The sequence below is a fragment of the Aphis gossypii genome, chromosome X (genome assembly GCF_020184175.1).
Source record: "Aphis gossypii isolate Hap1 chromosome X, ASM2018417v2, whole genome shotgun sequence".
In the NCBI taxonomy this organism is placed as follows: domain Eukaryota; kingdom Metazoa; phylum Arthropoda; class Insecta; order Hemiptera; family Aphididae; genus Aphis; species Aphis gossypii.
In genome coordinates, this window is record NC_065533.1 from 18,040,144 (window position 1) to 18,064,388 (window position 24,245).

General features: G+C 27.0%; 2 protein-coding genes across 7 annotated transcripts; both read left to right on the plus strand.

Annotated features, from left to right (window-relative positions):
* Positions 1-1,084: 1,084 nt before the first annotated feature.
* On the plus strand, positions 1,085-8,945 carry LOC114129823 (transmembrane channel-like protein 7). Of its 6 annotated transcripts, none has more exons than XM_050206470.1 (6): positions 1,085-1,839; positions 3,964-4,055; positions 4,112-4,287; positions 6,418-6,555; positions 6,629-6,729; positions 6,824-8,945. In XM_050206470.1, exons 3-6 carry the CDS (start codon positions 4,119-4,121, stop codon positions 8,729-8,731), a joined length of 2,316 nt encoding a protein of 771 aa, XP_050062427.1. In that variant the 5' UTR covers positions 1,085-1,839; positions 3,964-4,055; positions 4,112-4,118; the 3' UTR covers positions 8,732-8,945. The 6 variants fall into 6 exon arrangements, with proteins under 6 accessions (XP_050062427.1, XP_050062424.1, XP_050062428.1 ...); XM_050206467.1 differs by having other exon boundaries at positions 3,964-4,050; XM_050206471.1 differs by having other exon boundaries at positions 1,085-1,728.
* Positions 8,946-18,616: 9,671 nt separating this feature from the next.
* On the plus strand, positions 18,617-21,904 carry LOC126552776 (FMRFamide-related neuropeptides). The gene is made up of 3 exons (XM_050207703.1): positions 18,617-18,769; positions 20,774-20,933; positions 21,660-21,904. Exons 2-3 carry the CDS (start codon positions 20,801-20,803, stop codon positions 21,752-21,754), a joined length of 228 nt encoding a protein of 75 aa, XP_050063660.1. The 5' UTR covers positions 18,617-18,769; positions 20,774-20,800; the 3' UTR covers positions 21,755-21,904.
* The last annotated feature ends 2,341 nt before the right edge of the window (positions 21,905-24,245 follow it).

The following is a 24,245-nucleotide window of genomic DNA, read 5'->3' on the forward strand; positions in this document are numbered from 1 at the left end:
AATTATTTTGAGGGAGTAATGAGTGGATCTCCTCTCGATTGGGTGTGGTGATTTGGATTTTTTTTTCTATATTTATAACTGTAGCAGTGATATATAATTTTCAAATAAGAATTAAATAAAATAAAAAGTGGTATAATTATTGCGAAGTATAAAATTCAAAAAGTCGTTTAAAGGGGGTGTAGTGCAAGTATTAATTTAATCACCCCGCTTCTATTCTTTGGTTGAAATTCAAGCTTTAGATATACGCTACCGATACTTGTGTTAATATATTATATATATACATGTATAATGTATATTCTATTGGTGATTATTTGTTTGAGACAACCAAAAGTTAATCAACTTGATTACTTGAACAATATACGGTCCTAATTGCTGGTAAAGTCATAAATAATATTATTTATTATCTTACTCGACTATTTAGTATAATATATTATAATAATATGTTAAATTTATAAAACGATAGAATTTGGTACAGTTGGACGTTGTATTAACATTTGTATTGAAAACTTCAACCGTCCAAACCATAAGCAATATTCTACAATACATATTATATAATATAGTATCATAAATGATGCATTTATGTACGCAGTACGATGTACAGTTTATCAGCTATATTATACAGGTGTATATATAGTGTTGTGGAACAAAGCGAACTATCGATTTGTCAGTAATTAATATAATATAGTGTAACTGTATATTCGGTAGGTTAGTACAATAATTACACATCAAAGAAACATAATGTGTAACCGCTGTTTACGCGTAGGTAGATCGAGGAGTAGGTAAGTAGGTATAGTGATCAAACCACTGCGGCGGCGGCGGCGGCGGGACCACAATATTAAAAACGTTTTCAAAGTTTCTAGACGGTACACCGTGTCTGGTGGGCGAGGGGCGGGCGGAAGGACGATGACGTGGCCGAAGGGACGACGACGACGACGGTAGTGAAATGATTACCTACGCACGAGAAAACGGGGTTGTACGGCTGAGAGGGTGGTTATCGATCGTCCGCAGCCGACCCGCGAAACCCATCTAGGGCGCGCACACTCGCACCAGCGCACCCACACTGAAGTCGCGCCACAGTCGCCGCCGCCCGCCCGACCCACCGCGGACGGACTACCATATTATAATACACACTATTACTATATTACTATTATTATTATTATTATTATCGTCTCATAAAGTACGCGGTCGTCTGTCCCGAAATAGGCGCAGGCATCGCGGCGTGCACATCGTCGTCGCCCGTCTCCGCGATTCCGGCGAAACAGACGTCGCGGTCTCAAAACACAATATACTATACCACTACCGCAGTCGTTTGCGTTCTTTATCATTGTTTATTATTTTTGTTTTATGTGATGTAGAACAAAGCCGCGGCGAGTACGCGTTACGCTGCGCCCCGTTTCGTGTGTTTTTTGTTTCCCCGAAAAAATAGTAAATATCTCCGCACGGTCTCCGGTTCGTTTTGTGATAATATTTTTGCATTTTATCGTCGTCGTCGTAATAACAACATTGCCGGGGTCGGCGTGACAACGCCATGGCGGCGACATGGCAGTTCGGCCGCCGCCGGTGTTGTTGCCGCCTCGGCGGCGGATCGCGGCTGTGCTCGCCGCCCTGCCGTCCGACTGACAACCGCTGTGCTGCAGTCGTCGCGTCGCCACTGACGCCGTCCGCGCAGTCCGACGCCCAGCCGGTAGCGTCCCGACAGCCGTCTCCGTTCGCTCGGAATCAAGTAACGTACAAAGGCCATAATACATAAATAATACTATTTTATAACGATGTCATTAAACGACCGACGTATTTCATATCCTGGAACGATAACTGCAAACATATTAATTAATATTATAGGTAGGTATACGATGAGATGATAGGTATATGAAATTTAAGGTACCTTAAAAATTATTATAATAAAATATGCAGTTTATACGATGTGCGAGCAATAATTATTTCGATACCGTGAGCCTGCGAGTGTTCTGTTAATCATAGTGTTTTATTTTTTTTCAGAATCGTCTATAGATGTATAATATCGCGCCTCGGCGCTAAAATAGAAAGATTCTACGTTTCTATATATATATATAGGCTGAAATATTTGTTGCGCGTGTGCCATCTGTGATCTGTCGTAAATCATAATACACTGTAATTTCTGGAAAATATCTGTATCTAACAATAATTACATTGGTAGGCCCGTAAAGACTAAGGAATATAGATAGAGCTATAACTTTGTTCGTATTGTGTTTCTATACATTAAATTATAATTTAAGTTTTAACTATGCAGATAGCACAGCGTATGTATAGTAGTAATTTCCAATTAATTATGTACAAATAGAATTACCTACTGATATAATATGTATCTTATGTTTGGATGTTGATATCATTGATAACACGAATCAATATAAAAAATGCCATAAAATAAAGTACTTTTTGTACCTAGATAAAAAATAGATTTTTTTTGTGAATTGTAATATAATACCTATTATTATATAATATATTTCTGATGAAAATAGGATAGAAAATATCAACACAATATGTACAATTCGTTCAAAAATATCTATAACATACCTATTTCAAATCTTAAATTTCGAGCGGAGCAATAAATGTATTAAATATATTTTTTGGTTTCTGTCATCACTTAAGACTACTTAGAGCAGTAAAAATTTTAAAATTTTAATGTCTCTTATTCTTATTTCTTACTAGAAGGTAAATCTAGCTAGTATATTGGGTGATAAAAAGTAAAAAGTTTCGTGTAATTTTTTCAATAACTGAGGAAAAGCCAAATAAAATTAGGGAAAAGCAGAAATTTTAACAAAACTAATTTTTGACAAAATTGATTTTCTTGATTTGTAAATAAACATAAATACTTGACATTTTATTACCAAATGATTATATGAACATTTTATGAATATGGTATAATTTTCAAAATAATTTGACTCTTTTTGAGCTATTTATAAATAAGTTTGCTAAATGTTTGATTTTTATTTTAAAAAATCTTTCAAAAGTTATATATTAATTAATGTTCGAAAAAAGTTTTAGTTAAGTTAAAAAAATTAGGAATTTAATTATAAGGTTCCTCGTAAATTTTTATTAAAACTATTTAAAAATATCAAAAATATATTAGAATGGTTTTTATTTTAAAAGCATTTGAAGTTCAAATTTAAATAAAATTGGATATTAAACGTAGAACAACAATTGTATTTGTTGTAATTTAAAAATACTATTTTGGGGTATTAGAAACTTTTACTTTTACTATTATATTTTATGTATTTAAGACATGTTCAAAATATAAAGATTAATTTTAATTTATTCCCCTACTTATACAACCACAAACCAATTCATTCATTTATACCGTATTATGATAAGGTGGTATTTGAGTCATAACGAAGAACAATTATATATTTTATATTATTATATTATTAATATAATAATTAATAATTATAATGTTTCTCAAAAAAAAAAAAGTATATATGAATTAAATCCACCTAGTAGGTTAACCTTAATACTATGAATTAATAATTAATTTAATTTTCTTATTAATTAAGAAAAAAATAAGGAAAAATGGAAATTTTTACGAATTTGTTATTAAAAACGAATAACCATCATAGATACTTAAAGTATTTACCAAATTTTTATTTAAAGACTTTCTGTTATGATATAATTTTTAAAATATTTTTACTCTTTTTGTGGTATTTTTTGTAGTAAAACTTAAGTTAGATACTAGTATTGAAATAAAATAAAATAAACACATTAGGTAAATACTTTATATACCTACCTATTTTAATTTGAAAAATTATTACTTTTATATAATTTATTTTATATTTATTATTTATAGTACCTGACGTCGTACAATGACTGATATTAGTAAATTAATATTCTTTCTGCAAAGACATTTGTTTTTTCGTATAGGTTTTATTCTTATTGATTGTTATTTGTGCATTAACTTTATCATAAATTCATAACAAATAATTTATTTTACAGAAATGATGATCAAAATAGAATAGAGTTTGAACAACTAAAAATGACGAGATCGACATAAATAATTTAATAAGATTGGAATAAATTAATGTAAAGTATGAAAATATGGATACCTAAAAATCAATCCATCTAATTAGCTATTTCTATATAGTTTTAAAATGTCTGAAAGCGAAAGAAAGAAGAGATCACAATGTATAGATGTTTGGGAGGAGGCCGGCTCGGAATTCTACCAAGAAAGCTATCCGGGCATGGAAGCAGATTTAGAGGCATTCCAAAAAAATCCAAATAAGCTTTCAACTTTATTACCCAGTAATAAAACAAGAACAGGTACCGTTATATACCTTCATAATTAATTTTATTTGTATTTAGAAGTATAGAAATTATAATGGCTAATATAATAAAATATTATTAATGATATATTGTAAATATATTATGATTCATGGCGAGTTTCATCATATCTCAATATGATACATCACATCACATAATATTCAGTTTACGTCAATAAAATGCTTCTGCTACAAATATACTCCTCATATGTCTAATTGTCTAATACTATCAGGGGCGGATCTAGCAATATTTCACACGTGAGGGAAGGTGAAAATTGTCTTTGGTTTTGATTTTCGTATATTTTCAACGAAATTATATGATATTTTTATTGGGAAAAAATTATTGTCTACGATAATAATTGACACGATATCAATTATATAGCTATAATACGTCTATATACATTTTTATGGATTTATCAAACATATTTTATTTTCATGATTTTACTGAAGAAATATTGATTAAAACTTTGAAAATTGAAAATTGTTCATTATTGATAATGATAGGTCATAAAACAAATCACCTAAAATAGCTATAGCACACTAGTCACTACACAATGTAATAATATTCTTTATACCTATAATAGGTGTTTACCCTCTTGGATCCGCCTCTGTATACTGTCATTTTAGTTTTACAACTTACAAGCGTAAAACATTGAACATATGCGTCCAGATAAATCTATTCTATGCTGTTAGTTTCAAAATAACGAATTTTCATATATTATCATTTATCAAACTTAAAGTAATATCTAAAGTAACGATCTAGAGCAAGGATGGCAAATTATATGAATGCTACACGCCAAAAATTAATTTCTTTTTTTTCAAGCGTGCATTAAAAAATGTTATATAATATTGTAATAAAAATCTTTCGATTTTTTGTATGGCACCATCCCTGATATAGGGTGTATCGTTGGCATTTGTTGTTATTTTTAATTAAAAAAAAAGTGATAACTTTTGAAATGTTATTAACTCATTTTAAAAATTAAATATTATTAATAATTTACCCCTATCCTACATAATATTCTTACCTTTAAATATAATTGTAAATATACTTTTAAATTAAAATTAATTCTGCTAAATACAAATTTATTATGTTTTACGTTTAACATATACGTAGACAATAGAATATATGGCTGTAGTATCGTTTTAAAATAACTTACATAGTAGGTACTGTCTATATAACTACAGATTTGCTACGCACTCGCATTAATTAATTTTTTTTTAACCTACTCGCCGATTCTTACTTATTTTATTAATTTACTTTAAAAACCCACTATTTAAATCTAATAATAATTATATTTGTATATATATTTTTTTAATATTTATAACACAACCTATGAAAAGGAATATTATTATTAGGTTCTAGGGTTAATTTGTAGAAAAATGTATGATATATCGTACAATTTTTTTTCATACCTAATTGATTCGTTAGGTATTTGATTTGGCCTTTTTAGATCATTATTTCATTTTTATTAATTTTTTTTGGAATTTTTAAATATGTCTGCCAATTTAAACTTTTCTAAATCTTTAATTTAAAATATTTTACACTCGACAGATTTTTGATTTTTTAAATTATGATTTTTAATTTTATTTATAGTACAGTTTTTACTAAATTTGTTAAGATTTTAAGTTCTTCTTAGAGGATTTTTTGAAGTTTATAGTGCGTTATATACATTTTTTTATTGAGATTATAAGATTTTAATTTAATTCATAGCTCAAATTATTATCAACCATTTTTATAAATAATATTAGTAATAATAATAATAATAATAATTTTAATAAAATATAAATTATTGTTGAAATTCTGAAAATATAAATAATTGCAATTATAATTACAAGGTATTTTGTAGTTAATCAAAAATTCAAAATAATATACCTACTTATAGTTGTAAGTACCTAATCGATATAATACAATTCATCCATATAATCATATTATAAAATAAATTTATAGGTACATTTTGAAGTGTTTATAATAAAATATGAATTAATTTACATATTTTATTTTTATTTATTTTTTGTACATTATTTAAACTTCAAGGTATCTTGTGTATATACTAAACGTTACGTGTAATTATTTTACATGCTAATAATACTAAGATTTCCAATAATATAAAGTTCTGTTTGTGATTTTCAGCTAGGAAAAAAATTAATAATGGAACTGTATGCTATCAAGCAACTGCTACATTAAAACCGGTAGAATATGGAACACTATGTCAAAACACTATGGGTTGTAATAATGAAATTCAAATATCGCTAATGCCCGATTTGTCAGGTAATATATTATATAATAACACTAAACTAATTTTAAATAACAATTAATAATTTATAACTTTAAATGGTTTTAGAGAATTTATCTAATGAGGAACTTGTGTGGGAAGAAATTATGAAAATTAAAACTATGCCAATTAGCATGGCACATAAGAAAGAATTAAAAGCAAAATTAAAAGTAAGTTTTATGTTTAACACGTGTAAAATAGTAATAATTACTATTGTAAATATTGATAATAGTATATACTTAAATATTTATATTTTGTTTATAGAGTGCAGATGCTTTTAGACTCCAAGGTTTCCAACAGCTCAAGTGGCAAAAGCGAAAAATGTGTAATTGCTTGAAAACCAAGTGGTTAGAGTTTTATAATAAATTCAATTTATGGAGTTCGAGTTTGAAAAAAATTGAAGGTCACTGTGGTGCAGGTGTAGTGGAATTCTTTCTTTTTATAAAATTGTTAATTTTTTTAAATGCTTTTACAATGGTTGTGGTTTTTATTATATTGATATTTCCTTCAGTTTATTGGGTAGAATTAAAAGAAGGTATCGCACCAGACCTCTGGAATGAATGTGGTTCAAGTAATGAGAGTGCCTCAATTGAATGTTGTAGTGCTATTTATGAGAACACTACTAGGATAGCTAGACCTCGAGTAAATATGCATTATATTATGGATATTATTCAAGGTACGGGTTGGGTTGAAACGACGCCTATGTATTATAGTTACTATCCAAATCAGCAGTTCAATGTTGGCAAATTATTCACTTATCATATACCGTTAGCATACATCGTTTCTACTATTAGTTATTTTATTTTATTTTTCTTGATTATTGTTAGGAAATCAATTAAAGGATTTAAACAAAGAATGGTAGAAACACAAGTACAATATTATTTGTACTCTAACAGCATTTTCATTGGATGGGACTTTTGTATTAACAATAAAATATCGGCCATACTAAAGCAAAAGGCTATATTCAATGAGCTGCGTTCGTTTTTGATTGCCGATAGACCGAAATTCGAAAACAGGAATCGCAGTAAACAAATTAACATTATAATAATTAGGTTGCTCATTTCATTTTTAGTAATTGCGCTGATCGGATCGGCTTGTTTCTCGATTTATATGATATTTAATTACTCTATAAAGTTGTTACAGCATGACCAAACATTCACTTGGGCGTTTTTGTTGGAATTTGCGACACCGGTAGCGATAACTTTTTACAACATAGTGTTGCCAATTATCTTTGATATTTTTTTGAAGTTTGAAAATCGTTCCATGTATCAAGAAACCCGATTATGTATATTGAGAATAATATGTGTGAGATTATCGTTGTTGGTTGTACTGTTGGGTTCAATTTATAAGTTGATTAACTGCGTACGGGAAAAATCTCAGTGTGCAAGTGCTTTATGCAGTTCTCCGCTCTGCTGGGAGACCTACGTCGGTAAAATAATGTATAAGCTTCTTATTGTTGACGTCGCATGTAAAATCGGAATTACCATTTTGATTAGTTGTCCCCGGAGCATACTTGTTAGACATTTTAAAAGTAATTTTTTCCAAGTGATGTGCAAGCAAGAACTTAATTTAGCGAAACATGTATTGGACGTTATCTATATTCAAATAATCGTGTGGTTAGGTAGTTTCTATGTCGCTCTGCTACCAGTCCTCGGATTGGTCTCGATGGTGATAATGTTTTATATAAAACGATTTTCTTGTATCGTTAACTATAGCCTAGCTCAAAAGGTATACAGTCCGTCACGAGCACATACAATGATCATGTCCATGTTACTCATATCTTACGTCCTATGTGTGACTACGTGGTTAACGGCTGTATCAAAAATAACGCCATCCAGGTCATGCGGTCCGTTCAAAGGACTACCGTCTATTTGGAGGGTTCTGATTGATTTCATACATACCATACCTTCATGGACAATTACTTGTTACGAAATACTGTTTAGCTTAAACTTCGTAGTCCCGTTGATTTTCATACTCTCGTGCATTGTCTACTATTATCACACTGTTATGAGATCCAATAAAAAAATGATTATGGTTCTACGTAAGCAGCTTGTACTTGAAGGACACGACAAACAGTTTCTGTTGAACCGGTTAAGTGCATTTATTAAACAACAAGACAGGCGTCGCAAAGCAACCGAAAATAACGGTGAAATCGACGTATTGCTTTCTTGATTTGCACATAATATAATCGATAATCGTATCAGGAAAACTGGTGATTTTTTAGGGTGCTCGTATGTTATTATTGTAATTGGTCAATGGTATTTTATTATTTTTTTTTTTTTTTGTAAATTTGAACTGCTTAAGTTTAGAAACGGTTTATTTAACAGTTACCGAAAATATGTATACCTACCCAACATTAGTACTTACATACTTTGTTTTTACCGAATAGTGAAATGTAATATAGGTACCTATCTGTTTTAACCTTAGTACGTTATTGCTTAGGTTTGATATTTAGTTTGTTTATTATTTTATTACTTCCGTTAAAATATGAATTTTCAATATTATTGCATAAATAATTGTATTTGAATAATTTAATTCGATACACATTTAATTATATTACATTATATATGACTATATTATGTACTTACTTAATATTCTGTCTTGTAAACAATGTTATGTTAATAGTATCATATAAAAGAGATATATCAAAATAATTAAAAATATTTCAATATATTTTAATATTTTAATGTATTAAATATTATAAATATGTAAAAACTATAAATCTTATTATCATATTAATAGTATAAACTATTCAGTTCAAATAAGATAAACCATTAAAGTGATCTCTGTGAGAGTTACACAATTTAAACTCAAAAATTATGTAAATAAAATGTACCTATATTTATATTATAGCATAAATTATAATACTTTATACCTAATTGTATTTTCAATTATATTCATGTTAAGGTATTAAACAATATAACAATGTTTATTTTTAAGTCTTAATCTAAATTTACATATTATACAATTTTGGGTGATATTTTTTGGACTGTCTTCCTTATACATTTTGATTTGTGTTTATTAATATTTTTGTCAGACAAATTTTTTTTTACTATAATTTTTATATACAATACTTCAAATGTATGTATTAATTTAAAAAATATATACACACAAACACACACATATATATTATATACAATATACATATATATATACCTATATAATTAATACAATATACCAAATTATATTTGTGTGATCAGAATTCCACGTTACAAATTGATGATAATCGTTTAAGATTTTATTGCAGTACCCATATTTTTGGAAAATTATTTTTCTGATCACTTGATGTAATATGAAAATATAGTTATGTATGAAAAATGATTTTTCAATATTCATAATATATAATAATAAATATAGCTCTTTAGCTAATTAACAAATTAATTATGTTGTTTTTTATTATATTGAGTTTTTTTAATCTTTTTATTAAATACCTAACCTATGTTTTTTTCATATATTAATATTTTTTTAAAATAATTAGTATACCTCCTTTTATATTATTATAAGCTTTTCTATAAGGTACATAACTCAATTCTACGATAATCAACTTTGGTAGTTAAAGTGATGAAAATGGCATAGCCAGGATATTGTCTTTTTTCTGGAGCAGGGAGAGTAATAAATTATCTATAGGCATAATTAGGATCCTTTATACGTTTAGTGTGCTAATACTATATTATATATATAATTTCAAAGCAACCTTTATACAAAATAATACAATGTATGGTTATGTTATTATGTATTATACATTGAGTTTACAGTTGTACATTTACATAAGTTCATGCATCATAAAAACATTTTTACATTTAACTAACATTATATAATTTTACTTATGATACTTATTTTCATTCAGTGTTGGAATTCAGATTATGATAGTTTAACGTAAATGTCAACATTTTTATAATTTGAAGTCATAGTAAATACAGGTATTAAAGTACTATAATACGTCTATGACAATAATATCATTATTATAGTTTTTGACACAAAAACTGGTCAAAACTTCATTTGAATATATTTTTGTAAAAATGTGAATACTTAAGTATTATAAAAGTATTTTTCAACTTAATTTGAATCAATTTAATCATGGAATGGTAATATGGTAAGTGAAATCAGAAATATAAGTAAATATAACACATTATTTTTATAACATTTTATGATATTTTATAATAAGGTATAAAATAGTATTACATAATAGGTACTTTTTTCCCTTTTTTGAAAAACTCCAGATTAATAGTCATGTGGTCAAATAAAAAGCAAAATTAACCATCCACTTATTAATATACTGGTGATTTTTTTGATTTAACTTCATGTGTTATAATAATATTTAAATTGTTATAGCATAAACTTATAGGAACCTTGTAATATTGTAGATCAGTGATTCCCAACCTTTATGGTACTACAAACCACTTGGAAAACTTTCAATACATCACGGAACACCTCAATTTTATATCTTATTTGTTTGATAAATAAGAATCAATTTGTTTACACATTTCAGAATTTAGATTATGAATAAATAAAAAACAATGAAATTCCTTATAACAGGCTTAATAATGTTTATATTTTACCATTTTTTATTTAAAATTAAAATAATTATCAATTCAACGCAAATTACTATTCTAAAAAAATGTACATCTGCAGATATCATCTTATCTTAATGTATAAACAAGATAACATTTTTGGTACAAATAATAACATAAAGTACACTGTATAATAGACATTTATAAATAAACAACGCACTATACATAATTGTCAGTATTTGTGTTAAGGAAAATTAAATATTCAAAATATTTTTAAATTTTGTAAGTATGGCTTGCAGACCATCTAACTATATCTCAAGGACCACCAGTGGTCCGCGGACTATAGGTTGGGAACATATGTTGTAGACATAGTACATTTGTAAGTTTTTCACTAAGAAAAAAAAATAATGCAAATACAAATAAGTTATAAATTAAAATTTTAACAACTATAACCATTGATTATATATAGTATTATTACATATGTATAATCAATGCTATAACCAATAATATATTTATCAAAATGGTAATACAAAAATATTAAACAGATTTAATATTGGATAAAGTATTTATTAATTATTATCTGATAACTTTTACAAATTCTAAAATTTAATATATTTATTACACTTAGGTAGGTATGTGTTCAAGTTGTATAGGTACCATAACCAATAACCATAATCCCCCATAATATATTTCAACATAGGCTCAATTAGATGGGGGCTTAGGGGGTCTTAGCCCCCCAAATATTTGGCTAGCCCCCTCAATAATTATTATTTCAGATATTATCAATGTTGCATATTCCTTAAACAAAATATACACGCATTGCATTTGTTCTAGTCCCCCCACAAAAAAAAATTGACCCTAGTTATGCATATGTATTTCAATCCTATTATTTTTTTATAGAAAATAATTACATTAAAATCATTATGTATACCAAAATTAATAACTCTATAACTACTTATTCAATTTTTTATTTAGGTATCTATACTAACATTTAAAAAAAATTCATTTGCTCAACAATTACTATAAAAAGGTTAATTCTCATTTGAAAAGAAAAAGATTTTATTGCCATAAGACCTTAAGTTATAAAAAAATTTAAGCATTTTAAAATATGAACTTAATAACTTAAGTTATAATAACTTGAAATTATGAAGGAAACATATTTCAATAAATCTTAATAATCATTGAAATAATGAGTGTTATTAGATAAAACAATCACCCAAGTATCATGGTTAAGTAAACCTGTATAACCAGTACAAATCATTACACATGATCACAATATGATAATATGATGTTATTTTTTTTAAATGTTTTATAAAAATTAACTTTTCAGTTTTCTCAATGAAATTACATAATTGTTATGATAAATTATTCATTGTTTTCAACTTAAATATTCAATAATATTTAAATATCAAAGATATGTTAATATTTTCAAAATTGTTTAATGTATACACCTATGTATTATATTAAATTAGGTATGTTGACTATAGATATTATAATATAAGGTGTATAATGATTTTTTATGATAATTCTACTTAATGGCTGATTTAACATTTACATATTTCAGTACCTTTACATAATAATAAATACTTATAATACCTAGTAGAGAGAAAACACTAAAATTGAGTGTACCTATATAATATAATAAACACTTCAGTACTGCGACAATAAGTAACCTGTAACTTTTTAAAATCTCGTGTTTATAATATATTATATTAGGTAGGCAGGTAGGTACCTACTTTGATACTTCATAGTTTTTAATAATGTTCCTACATAAATACATAATATATTATATATCATGATGTAGGTAATGACTTTTTGTGAATGTTCAACTGGGTTATTAGACTTACCAAATGCTGAAAAATTACAACGATGTTGTTTTGCAAGACGACAGTGGTAATACTTAATTATGATTTGCATTCTCCACGAATTATTGTTCGAACGAAAACAGTATTTCGAAATAGACATAATACAATCAAAAGTCGAGTCTGAGCGTACCAAACGACTCCCAGTCTCCGAGTACCGACTATGAGTGTTTTGTGGATACCCAAGTTCAATATAATATAACAAATAACATATAACAACAAATAATATTGTTAAAATAAATCCGCGCGCGAACGAGTCGAACGCGAGAATCGTAGCGCGCCGCGACGGTCGCGTCGACTCGCCGCATCGAACGACGATCGGACGGTCATCGATGCCGACAGATGGCGTTGGCTAAACGACGGCGTATCGATGGCCCGTCGAAAGCGCACCGTTGACATCCGTCCGGGAACTTTCGTCCCGGCCGTCCGCTGCACCTCGCGCCGATGCGGTCGTTCACGACTCGTCCGGTCGGCCTAGGCCGTTGGCCACCGCCCGCCGACCGCCTTTGGACGTCAGACTGGCCATGTCCGAAACGCAAGACTGGCATTGGTCCACAGACCGTTACTGCTTAAATACCCTGACGACGCGACCCATCGTTGCATCAGTAGTGGTTACAACTTAACCATTACATTTTCATATGATGAAGCGACTTTATGATCTTTACTGATTAATCGTGTCGCGCCAATGAGAACTTCTCCAGAGAAAATCTCATTGGAATTCTGATGCCACTCCAACTACTGATGCCAGTTTTTTATTAATAATTATTAATATTTGTAATTTATTGAATACTTTTTTTTTTAAACGAAATTTGTATATATGTAACCATAATTTAAAATATTAAAAAATAAATAATAATAAATAATTGTTGAATAAAAACTACTTATGGTTCCTAAAATATTATATTATTTCCTGTTGCTCAAAACACACACACGTCGTACCACTGTTCACTGTTTATGCCAAATAATTATAATTATTTATCTCTAGTGAATTTTTTTTTTGTATTAAAAATAATGCAAAACGAAGCAAAGTCTAGAACTCGGACGTTCAAATATTTTGAAACAAAGCAGTATTTTCATGTATAGCACTAACGTTACAAAATACAGTATCTAATTAATTATTATACGTGTAGGTAACAATAATCATTATTATTCGTGTTCATATATTTTATTCGATTTAAAGCGGATTGATGTATGTTTCTGTTATACACTGCTTTGTGATAATATGTGTCTTATATATTATCTATATATAATATATATATGTTTTTATTTATTTTTTTTTAATTACGCGTTTGTCTCTTGCCTTTAAAATACTTAGTATACACATCAAACACTCAAAACTGAGTAAATTACTGTGTATTTAACCAAAAAAATATGATCATAAAATGTCCACAAAATAAATGTAATTGTTATAAAATTTATCACAGGAGGACGCCACACTCACGTATTGTGTTGTCTCTGTCTTATACACTCGTAACATAATTAAAAACTTTTTTATGCGGTATGACTACTCTCTCAATATTTTTATCAGAGTTACCAAAATTATGAATCGCATTGGGAAGAATCTTATCTGTGATAGTACTGTTTTAATTTTTTTTTTTTTGATAGTAGTGACCGATAATTCTTAATAATTAAATGAAAAAAACTTGAAGTTCTCAAACCGATAACTGTTTTACGTTTGTAAGTATAAGACAACGACTACAAATGCGGGTGTGACTGTCTTCTTAGCTATCCTTAAAAAGTTAAAAGTATAGACTAACAGACTGTTTCAGTACTTAAACTGTTTTTATGTGCAATGATGTATTATTTAAATATAATTTAATACATTCATTATAGTGAGCTTTTTATTAAAGAATTTACTATATATTTATACTCTACACAAACTACAGGAAACGGATTGAAGATAATATTATGTTTTATTTCCAATATTTTTGTTAGACTTATTATCAATGATCAATCAACATAATAATCAGGACTTTGTATTTAGGAGGGATTAATATATATAAATACCTATGTCTTAATTTAATAAGTTTAATACAAAAATAATAATGTAAAATTATTTTACAGAAAAAACAATAAAACATAAAAATAGCTATCTTATTTTTCTACACAATTTATGTTAGTAGGTAGATAGTATACAAATTTAAAAAACTTAAACTATTAAATACATAAATTATAATAATAAAGTTTGAATTTTAAAATCAATTTTAAACTGTTATTAAGAAATACAAGGTAGGTACTTACTTATATGTCATATTAAATATATATAGTATTTATTATTATAAATGAAAATCAATTCATTAGGTATAATGCCTACTAACCTATCTATATATTTATAATTTATTTCATCAATAAGCATAAAAATTAAAAAATAAAATAATAAAATATATTAATGTTGGATATAAGTCTTGAACTATTAATGACATAGGTATTTATTTTGTATTTTTAACAAATTACAATCATGTGAATACGTATTGTGAATGAAAAATAAGATATTATGTTTAATATTATAGATAGATAGTGAGGTACCTATGGTAATCAGACTCACTATGTTTTTTAGGTTAGTACTTTTTTTTATGCATGTCCTAATGTAATTAACAATATTGTCAAGTAGGTACATGAAATTGTATTCTTTTTTTAAAAAGTATTATGAGCTGATATATGTTTATGATTTTTTATAATTTGGTTAGGTATTAATTTATATTTTATGGTTCGACCTATTGCAGTCTGATAGAAATAGAATAGATTATTATAGGATTATTAAATAATAATTTATAATAGATAATCACACTTGATACAGTTTTATCATTTGTCAAGAAGTTTCTCAGGCTTTTCAATGAAACATAATATATATACACACACAATTATGAGTTTACTACTAAAAAACAAATACTATAGGTGTATAGAATTTGTTGAAAGTGAAACAGTAGCGAGTAGTGACAATAAAATAATCAGTAATAAATATGAACTAAAAAGTGCTAAATGCAATTTTTCTGTAATAGATAAGTAATAATTATTAGTATTTGAAATAATTGTACAGTTCCTATCTTATGCGTATTGGTAGTAAATCCGTAGTACAATAATTAATTCTATGCATAAAATAACCACCGAATACAGTTAATATTGTACCTATTATTTGATTACTGTCATAAAATTACTTCTATTTACTTAATATATATAGTACCTATACGGCTATAGGTACTACTGTAAGTGATAATAAGTTTATATTGCATAGGATTCCCAAACTGTGAGTCGTGAATATTGGTAGTTTACGTTAAGTTTTAATCTACATATTTTTTTTATATACATAGTACAAAATATTTAGTATTAGGTTATTAATGTTATTATGATAAATATGAATATAAATACAAATAAATATGATATGGTATTTTCCATACAACTCTTATCGTAAGCATATAGTCAAATCAGATATTCTACTAAATGTTTATTTCAAGTCAGGTAAATAATAAAAATAAAACATTTTATATTATATTAAAAATTTAACTACCTACCTATATTTTCTATTATTTATTTATTGCCATTTTATATATAGGTATAAATGCATAAAACTATGCATTAATTCATATTTGTTAATACGTAAAACATAAATATGTATAGGTAATTACTAATAACTAATAAGGTGTGAATTGTGTAAAAGATGTAGACGATAGTATGAGTATATTATATAAGTATATTCTATAGTTTATAGTGCGAGTAGATATTCTTATCAAATAAAAATAAAAGTTCTATTGGTTTTTACCTTGGAAAATTAGCGAAGGTACTTGGTTGTATGAAAATCTTATCTAGGTATATTGAGTTGTGAATTATGTTTACAAAAAAATGTTAAATGTTCCAGTAAATTCCACCAAACAATAGCTTGTAATAACTAAAAATTAAAAAAAAAATTGTCATTATAATATAACCTTTTTATTCAGTTTTTATACTTGTATTATCACATCTAATTAGTAATTACCTAATATATTTATGATTTAAGTTTTAAAACAATAGTACTGATGTCGGATGGACACGAAACTGAACATATTTCATATACTTACTTAATAAATAATACATAGTTTTTTTTTATGTATATATGTATAAAATAGCAATAAATAATTAATAGAAAATATAGTTAAATTTTTAAAACAATACTTAATATTTCATTTTTATTATTTGCCTATTGCCTGACTTGAAATAGGCATTTAACTAAGTGTGTAAATGTCTTGGTGGATAGTGAAATTGCATAAAAATCAAATTCTTTGACTATATATGCCTAGGCATTTAGTAAAATGCCTGATTTGACTAAATGTTTATGTTTATGTTATATATTATCACTATATTGAAATTGCAGCCAATATCAATGTCTATACCCATAGGTACCTGGTACATTGATGTTCGAATTTATTTTTATTTTTAACAGTAATCATTATCCGGGTCGATTAAAACTTACAACTTACTATGTACAAAGACCTATCCTACCAAGTATCAGTAATGTGTCAGTGTGTCATTACAATGTTGTTAGACCAAAAGTCATCACAAAGATAACAATGAAAAAAAAAAGAAAAAAAGGTCATAAGTTCGTTACTATTCTGAGTATTCATTAGTTTGTATGTACATTATAGAATTTCATTTTTCTTTCCATTTTTACACAGCCCAAATATTTCTAATTGAATAGAAACGACGTCCTATCCACGGACTTGTCGATTCACAATTTAAGTATCAACTCATCACTAACTCTTTATTTAGAATTATATTTTTTGAAAAATATTTACATAAATAATCAATAGGTATAGCAGGCTATAAGGAAATTTTAGGCAGTTAAATAAATGATTGAATATTATTTGTTAAATACGTTTTTATTTATTAGTTTATTACCACGTCATAAAAGTTCACGGTTGCTGTAATTTTGAATACCTAATGAAAATTTTCAAAAAACCATAGGTAGTTATTTATAATATAATACAAAATAAGTAATTATGGGATTGCAATACTTCGATATATTTATGTTTGGCTAGTATACAATTCTATGTACCTATTTATCCCTAACAATAAGCTATATATGTATATATAGCTTATATAGCCTATACAAATACTAGTGTTTGAAAAATATACACAGTGATAGCTAAAAAAACATGAACTATTTAATATTAAGAAATGTGTACTGTCGTACTTATATCTGAAACTCCCTCTTGCTCTCACTTTTAAACATTAAAAACTAATACATTTTTAATAACAAATAATAACTTGTTATACACTATGATAAAGAACGTCTTACGTTGGCTTTACAATATTATGTTTTCAATCAAAATGCATAGTATATGTAGTTTGCGCCACAGTGGAATTTAACGTATAAATATAGGTAGTCTTTATTAAATCATATATTATATACTCGACCGTCGGATATTTAAGTCACCATATAGCATGTTTTTTAAAGAAAATAAAGTAAATGTATAAGACTGAAGTATATGGTGTTATTAATTTTGATCAACAATACGTGTAAATAATTGAATTTACGGTGGAAAAATGTGATTACACCCATCCGCCACGTATGATAATTGTGTTATGTTTCTACAAGACGACGTCAATATAGATACTAGACTTGGTGAAAAAATGTCATTTGGGAAATATGCTAGTAATAAAGTGCAGTAAATGTTTTGGGAATTGCTGCACGGTAATAATAATTAAATATAATACAATTTAGAACATGCGTGATATCGTCTATAGCTCTATAGATTTGAAATAATCGTGAAAAGGTACTATAAAAGGAGCCCGGTCATCGCAATACGCCAACAAGTCACTCGAGTTCTCGACAAGACAACATCTTCGCTCTTCAAAACTAAACAGTGAGTATTTATCCTATTTCTTATAAATATTTCTTTGCGAACAAAAGTTAAGAAAAAGTTTTATCAATTTTAAATGTACCTAAGTTTAAAATACGTCTGTATAATAGTTGTAGGTACTCTATAGATTTTATTCTATGATATTTAGTTTGTACAAGTTATTACCTCATTCTTGGTGTTAGAATAATAATAAGAAATAAAACTTATCTGCTATAAAGTAATTTTGTAACGATATGTATGTCAATCACATTCACATACTCATTTTAGATTTTGTGGTCGTTGGAACGTGAGTTTATAAATTTTACAAAACAAAATAAGAAACATTCATTTTTTGGTTAAAACACTTAAATAAATTCTTTACTTTTTTTTTTTTAATAAATTAGTAAAATTTACATTGTTAGTTTGCTAATTTATTAAACAGCGTTTAATTAAACCTAAAAAATATATTCACATCAATAGCATTATTTTTAAATGAACAGAATTAGGTACAAGTAAATTTAATATTAAAATAACCACAATAATTTGTTAATTTTACTTTTATAATAATTTTATTTTATTAGTATTATGATGGAGAAACTGTAAAAAGACAGTACCTTTGCTACATTGTTATGATGTTAATATGTTATACAATACATTTTAAAATAATAACAATGGTAGGTACATAAAGTTCATTAATAATTTGATATTTTCTATATCTGTAATATCTGCGTGAGTGTTTATAGAATGCAAAAACAAAATTTGTACAATATTAATGATAAATGATGATATTTTGAATTTTTGATTGTCCACTATATCAAGGATTATTATTTTCTGAAGTTGAATGTGTTGAAAATCGTTTAGAATATTTATCTGAGAATTTAAGTCACTTTCAAAAATACAGAATTCTTAGAAATAATTTTTCGAAGTAGGTATTTCAAGTACCTATATTGAATATACTCGTTGATTTAGTGCCATAAATATAAATTTGAGTAATTTACCGTATATGTTTAGCATATAAATAATGATTAATAATAACATAACCATATAAAAATTAATATAAAATTGTTTATTGTTGTAAGATAAATATTTAATTAAAATTGCTCAAATACATATGATGAAAATATTTTATACTTATATATAAATCGTAAATGTCAAAATATGATCAAAAGTAACCAGTAAATATTTATTCAAAAGATTTTCTACTTATCTAGTGTTTTTAAATTGAACTATATTTTTGAAATATCCACTTACTTGTTTATAAAAATAGTGCATAATAAAAATTAGGGTCCTACCATTATTACGTGTGATCTATATAGCAATGATTATTATTTATAATCGGTAAAATTAGGATAAATAAGTGTCGATATTAAACAATCGTATCATCTACCAAAAACAATAGAACAAAAATTAAGATTTAAATATTAAAATACGTAATACAGTGATCAGTTGCTAATTCTCTGTTAGAGCAATAGGTTCGTAAAATTATTACGTGATTTTTTTCTGCCTTATACGTGCTTTTAAAAATGTCTTTAACAATGAGTTTTTTGTATAAACATATCATAAGTGACAAAGTTAAATTTACAAATTGTTTAATTATTTAAATAAACATATCAACAAAAACCGATAAGTAAATCACACGTAACAACGATAACTGATATAGGTAGATCAGACGTAACAATAATGGTGCCAAAAAAGTTCATGCTGTTTCAACAACTTTTTTATCATGTTAAATTGTAAAATAACTAAACAAATATTATATGTTTAAAAAAAAGTATAAATATTATCATTTTTAAAAAGTAATAATTTATAATAAGTAGTAACTAATAACCAATCTAGGTTAAATACACTGTAATGTTATTTTTTTTACATATTTTCGTAATAACGCAATAAACAACAACTGCAATAATATAAGTTCTCCAGTAAAATTCTTTGAACTAATGTTTAAATATAAATTAAAATTTTAAAATCATTTAAATAGTTGGTTGTTCGTAAATAGTTATAATAATATAAAATACGTGACATTTTCAGCCTAAAGAAACGCCGCCTAATTTCAACATGAACTTCAAGTGTACAGTAGCCGTTTTCCTTTTGATGGTAGTGTTGATGTTTGCCACGGACTCTACAAACGGGTTCAGAAAACCGCCTTTCAATGGTAGCATCTTCGGAAAGCGAACAATTTCTTATCCGGGTACGTTGCACAGCATTCGTTTAACATCTAACGTTGTACTTCCCACATTAAGTTTTGAAGCAAAATATATTAAAAAAAATTTAAAATACAATATTATATTGTGTCTACCTATACGACGATAAGGATTTAAAAATTGTTTACTTTCATCTCTATCCACTGTGTACCTACATCGAATGCGACCTCAGCGTATTTTCAATCTACAAAAATTGTTCATTAAAATACCAACAAAATGATTATATTAAAATATACCTAGGTAATTTTTTTATAATGACAAATTGTTTGAAAAAAAAAATCGCAAACTTTAAACATTTCTGATGTAACTTAACATTAATGTAACGATCATTTTTAAACATTTTCAAATCGTTATTTGATCGTCAACGTAAGATCTCACTATGTCGAAATTACAAAATATTCCTAAACAGCAGGAAATTTCCTGAAACTAAAAACTGTATAGTCTAAATTAATCTTAATTTATACGACTACCCAGACCGACACTACTATAATATTATAATGAGTAAACTTATTTTTTTCTACAAATAAGTATGCCTATAGCTGCCCCTTAATAATAGAAATTCTCGATACTATGAAATGATTATAAAACGATGGCCAGAGAATAAAATAACTAAATATAATAAGGTGATATATTATATTATATAGTGTAAAACATAAGCATTAGTAAGTTACTGTATTATGTATTTTTTTTTATATATGTGTATTTTCTCGTAGAATATGAAAATCCTGGAAAAACTATTTACACCATGTGCGAGATCGCGTCGGATGCGTGCCAGAATTGGTTCCCTGCAACCGTAGAAAAGAAATGAAGGGCCCGCGCCATCACCCAGTAGAAAACAAGACGTCAACCTGCGACGTTTCAAATTCAATAGGAATTCATAGAAAATATGTAGTTGAATGAACCGTGTTTTTGGAATTTTTTTTTCTAATAAAATGCTTGTCTGATTTAAATCACAAAAGGTGTTTTAGATAATTTTTATTTTTCTTCCTTTTCGAAGTAGCCGTCGTTTAGTGTGGTCCGTGAAAGACAGATTCCAAGTTTTTCTGACTACTCTCGATCGGCTCAATCCAAAACTCATCACACTTAATTAATCCAGTGAAATTTCTAATTCGGATTAAGACACATAATGCGAAGTTGGAAATGAACCGTACGCGTGATTGTTTGACTAAAATGATATATACTTTTACAAATGTCTAATACGAAAATGTCTTTACGGATAATATCGACTAGGTTTTTAGATGAAAGTATACAATTTTGTCTAACTATACAGATTTGAAAATTCATGTATTAAATTTGAATTCGTTATGAAGTTTATTTGAGATTGACATGAGTTTATGCCACTAATCTCGATTCTTATTTTAAACTATTTTTAATTTTATAAAATGTAAACATTATTAATTAAGAACTTTTAAATAGTAATAAAAAATTGATATCATTGATATCATTGTTAATAAACTCCATAATAAATTTAAATATTATATATTATGTTTACAATTTTCTTTTCCAATATTATTGCTTTATTGTTTGTAGATGAGATGGAAAACAAGTACATACTTCAATAAAACACATTGCTTATTGATCACAGTTTGGTGATACTGACATATTGACAATCACTAATTACACTATCTCTACATTAAAGTGGTATACACTATAAAAAATAATCATGCATGATGATCGTTGATCATTTACTACACACGCGCTTAAGTAATTGCCTATATTGAACTCCTTTAAAAACGGTTCGTATTGAATCCCCGGTAATGATAATTTTCAAACTATCGATCAAACATTTTCTTACATAATACGAATATTTGAACACTATTCAATCAATTTGAGCACCAAATTTTTGAACGAACGACCTTTCGTTTATCACTAGGGCACAGGACTTGAAGCATTTTCAAATTCATTTTACTGAATAATACAAATATCAGAGTAAGAAATTCATACGTTTTATACTAAGACGAAGTTGGTGTTGTTATTTTATTTTCCATATAAATGCAAAGTTTTAGGTATTTTTGCTTTTAGAGCATATTTGTTCTATTTTATACTTTTTGACACATATGTCAAAAAATTTATAATTTTATAAATATTTTCTCCGTCGACGTTAGGTTTAAACTAATAAAAATATCAAAATAATCAATATTAATTTATTACCTACTTAAAATCACTTTAACTGAAATTATTATACGTTGTACTGAACTATTATAAAATAAAAAAATAGTTATATTAATTTTTTTTTTTAATGAACCTTTACACGTGGCTTTAGTGGAAATTGCTACATTATATTACATATTTTATAAAAAAAATTGATAAATTTTTTTCCTTGAATTTGTGAGATTAACAGGTACATCATAAATAGGTATATCATATTATATTATAATCTTCAATTTAATACCAAAATATTGCACACCACAATAGACCTAATACAAAATAGTATATCACAATATTGGTATTTAATATTTAATTCATTTTTAAATTATATTATACACTTTAATACTCAACTTAATATATTGATATACTTTATCCGATAATTAGTGGTGAAACTATAAAATTACATTAAACGGCATGTTGAATATTATATAAGTCATCGGGAACCCAGATAGGTATTAGATAAATCATAACCGCATTAGACTACAATCTTAAAAAGGTCGGTGTTCTGTATAAGGCGATTTTGATTCATCGTTTTCCGTAAGACCATACAAGGCGATCTTGTTCGGCGTATTCTGTCGCGTTTTATTCGAACGAAATTGTTAAATAACATAGGTATATATTTTATCCGATTTATTTGTTTTTCATTTATTGGTAGATTTTTGTTGTAGTATATTATTCAACAACGTCAAGTGGCCCAAGTGTATAAAGGACTATCGACTTTTTGTTTTTCAACACTACAATAGCCAACAATATTACAAAACAATTAATGTAGGATCTTAAAAATTGAAAAAATATCTCAATCCCTTTTCAGTTATTAGCTTATTATTAACGTCATAAACCCATAATATAGACTTTGCACAAATATTTAGAGTTCAGTACATGTCTAAAAACTATAAAGTAAATGATTTTAAAACGTCATATATTAACGTTATACATTTACGGCTATATATTATTTGAATAATTATATGATGTGCTGACGAAAACCTAAAGACGATTGATAAATCTGGTATAATATAACGTGTTTAAAAAAAAAGAATAACATTTTAAGTTCGATATAGTTGTACTATACGTTTGATTTTTCGTTCTACGATGAATAAATCGTCCGTTGTATGTACATAACTCAGCTGATATCATCGATTTGTCATTCCTTT

Bases quoted from the DNA above. Each gene is read 5' to 3' on its own strand.
- LOC114129823 (XM_050206470.1), top strand. From the start codon at position 4,119: ATGTCTGAAAGCGAAAGAAAGAAGAGATCACAATGTATAGATGTTTGG. The intron at 6,556-6,628 runs GTAATATATTAT...AAATGGTTTTAG, and splicing joins GCTAATGCCCGATTTGTCAG to AGAATTTATCTAATGAGGAA. The intron at 6,730-6,823 runs GTAAGTTTTATG...TTTTGTTTATAG, and splicing joins AATTAAAAGCAAAATTAAAA to AGTGCAGATGCTTTTAGACT.
- LOC126552776 (XM_050207703.1), top strand. From the start codon at position 20,801: ATGAACTTCAAGTGTACAGTAGCCGTTTTCCTTTTGATGGTAGTGTTG. The intron at 20,934-21,659 runs GTACGTTGCACA...ATTTTCTCGTAG, and splicing joins GCGAACAATTTCTTATCCGG to AATATGAAAATCCTGGAAAA.